Consider the following 2,893-nt stretch of genomic DNA (forward strand, 5'->3'; position numbering starts at 1 on the left):
ATTATATATACATAAATTTTCTTTTTATATATATACATATACATATATATTACATAAAATAAAACCTGCTACCCCTAGGATACCAATCCTGACTCCCAGGTCACAGCACTCACTCCAGTGTCTGACCATAGTAGCAGGCATCTGAATCACCCATCTTGGCACAATGCATGGATTTAGCTTGTTTTTTAACCTATTCATGTAGGCAATCCTCACCCAGAAGCTACTTCGTAGCTGGGTCTAGGTAGGACAGTTTGTTTCTGTCCCTCAAAGCACGTAAGACAATGCTCGACCAAAAAAAGGCACTCGGTAAACACTTGGGAATTGTTTCATATTCCGTAGCCTGATTATCCAAAGTCTATTTGTCGGTATTGGTTCTATGACTCGGCTCAGCCTTAAGGACAGGCACAGCAGTGCCCTCCCCTCTGAGCCAGGACTCGAAGGACACCTGACAATACCGAGTATTAAGGAGATGGTGAGATGACAACCACAACAGACGGTGCATCAGACTGAATCTACATCAAGGGGAAGAAAGCATGAGCTCCTCCTGCAGCAGATAAAGGAGGAAAGCTAGCATGAGGCATGTGGCCATCTACCCACCAATGGGACAATTCTACAGGAATGTCTGAGAGAGTTGCTGTCAGCAGAGTTAGGAGGACATGATCACACCAGGATGATGATCCTGTTTAGCCACTGGAGAAAACCTCTAAACATAAAATATTCATCTCAGGTTCTCTGTCAGTTTGGAGATTGGAGGGGATCCCACAAAGTTCTCTGAGGCCTAGACCATCTGGGTATGAGTCCTGCATCAGGAACCATTCATCCTTGTTCACTGCAGAGAGATCAAGTTTTCTAGCAGAATTTAACCAAAACTGCAAAGTCCTCCTTGCACATGCATTTGCTGAAGAGCACGGCCCCTCTTGGTATGTTGCTAAAATAAGATACAGAACCTAAAATATAAAGGCTTCAGAACACAGACCCAGTGCAGTCCCATTCTATGTTACCTTGGAATGACAGGAAACCCTGTGGTACAGGAATAAAGGAATATGAGGACACATACCCATATGTGTACACCTGTGCAGCTGGAGCTTTTGCACATGTAAGGATACACAAGTATCTCCACATATGTATAACAGGCATGTCTATCTGCTACATGTATGAACACCTGCAAGTAATCCTGCAGCTTCTCTGCTACCCCCAAATGGGAAAAACCTACCGTAGCAACTGCTCTGCCCACTCTGACAGCGCCAAAGTCATTAGGGTCCAAGTACTTGTTACTGTAGAGGTAGATGCCAGAGGCAGCAAGAGCCATGCTGGTCCATGAAGCAAGCTTGAGAGCCTTTCTGGCCATGTCCCCTTTTTTCCTGCAGAAAAAAGGAAAGTTGAGAAAGAACAGCAGTTAAGAGTTTCATAGTTAGTCAAACTGAAGTTCAAATCTCAGATCTACCACTTAGATTATATGACCTTGGGTCATTTCGTTAATCTCACTGAGCCTTAGTTTCTTCGTGTATAAAATAGGATAATAACTAACTCAAAAGTAGTTGGGATAAAATGAAATAATGCACATAAAATCCTTAGCATAGTACCTGGGGCAAGTCAGTCCTCAAAGTCCTTCCTTCAACAGTGCCAGGCACTGTTCTAGATACAGGGAGAGACAGTAAACAAAATAAAGTTCTTGCCCACTTGGAGCTTACACAGATAGATCACTATAGAATATCAGAGCTGGTATAAATGCACAAGAAAAGCAGAGAGAGGCCGAGCACAGTGGCTCACGTCTGTAATACTAACATTTTAGGAGGCTGAGGTGCGCAGATCGCTCGAGTCCAGGAGTTCCAGACCTGCCTGGGCAACAAAATGAAACCCCGTCTCTACAAAAAATACAAAAATTAGCCAGGCGTCGTGGCACGTGCCTGTGGTCCCAGCTACTCAGGAGGCTGAGGTGGGAGGATGGTTTGAGCCCGGGAGGAGGAGACTACAGTGAGCTGAAATCATGCCACCACACTATAGCCTGGGTAAGAGAGCCAGACCCTGTCTCAAAAAAAACAAGCAGAGAGGGCAAAGGGATCCGGAGAGAGGAAGATTGTTACTTTAGAAGCAAAGCAGAAGAGCAGGTAAACCGTCGCTACTGTGTCTATCATGATATCACAGTGCACATAGAGGCATCACTAGCCCTCTATGCCCAGGTCAAAAGTGATCAGGCCACAGCCAAAATGGCAGCTGCTCAGGAGCAGCCAGGTGAGCCCTCTGTGTATGGCTGATTTTCAAAACATTTACTTTGGTTAGAGAAGACTACCCCTTGTCTTGAATGGAGGCTCCTTGAGGGCAAACACCATGACTGTCACAACTCTGCCCACTCACAGTCCTAGAGAGTGTTTTACAGTTAGAGGCTTAATACCTACCTGCTGATCTGATCTATTCAAATTCATACTCCTAGTCAATGTGACCTTTCCCCACCCTATTTGTACCTGCTCAGTCCACCAGGTGGCTGCACAGTCATTCTTTGGGGTCAGTGCACCCAACAGAGTACTTCCCCTTCAATTCCCGAGCAATTTATATCAGACTAAAGTCCACGACCACAGTTGCAGCTGCCAGGAGAGAGGTGCCACACGAGAGCAGCAGCACACCACCAAGCCACCTGCAGGCGCCAGCCTTGCACACCTTGTACCCTCATCCCTCTGCTCTGGAATGAGTCTGTGCCTGTCACCTTCCTGCTCTGTGCCTGTTTCCCTTTTGTGTGGAAACTATCATTACAAACAAGCTTATCTTCATTTTATTTGTCTTGGAAACAAGGTCTCTGTCGCCCAGGCTGGAGTGCAGTGCCACGATCTCAGCTCACTGCAACCTCCACCTTCCAGGTTCGAGTGTTTCTCCTGCCTCAGCCTCCCGAGTAGCTGGG

General features: G+C 46.2%; 1 protein-coding gene across 2 annotated transcripts in view; it reads right to left on the reverse strand.

The window, feature by feature from the left end:
• ADCK1 (aarF domain containing kinase 1) overlaps positions 1–1,353 on the reverse strand; it is a 113,109-nt gene extending 111,756 nt beyond the window's left edge. For both annotated transcript variants that reach the window (XM_011949479.1, XM_011949478.1), the window contains exon 1: positions 1,214–1,353. In XM_011949479.1, the coding sequence (XP_011804869.1) occupies positions 1,214–1,348 (135 nt within the window). In that variant the 5' untranslated portion in view covers positions 1,349–1,353. The remainder of the gene's footprint in view (positions 1–1,213) is intronic.
• Between the last annotated feature and the right edge of the window lie 1,540 nt (positions 1,354–2,893).

The sequence above is a fragment of the Colobus angolensis genome, unplaced genomic scaffold, assembly GCF_000951035.1.
Source record: "Colobus angolensis palliatus isolate OR3802 unplaced genomic scaffold, Cang.pa_1.0 Scaffold3, whole genome shotgun sequence".
Lineage (NCBI taxonomy): Eukaryota > Metazoa > Chordata > Mammalia > Primates > Cercopithecidae > Colobus > Colobus angolensis.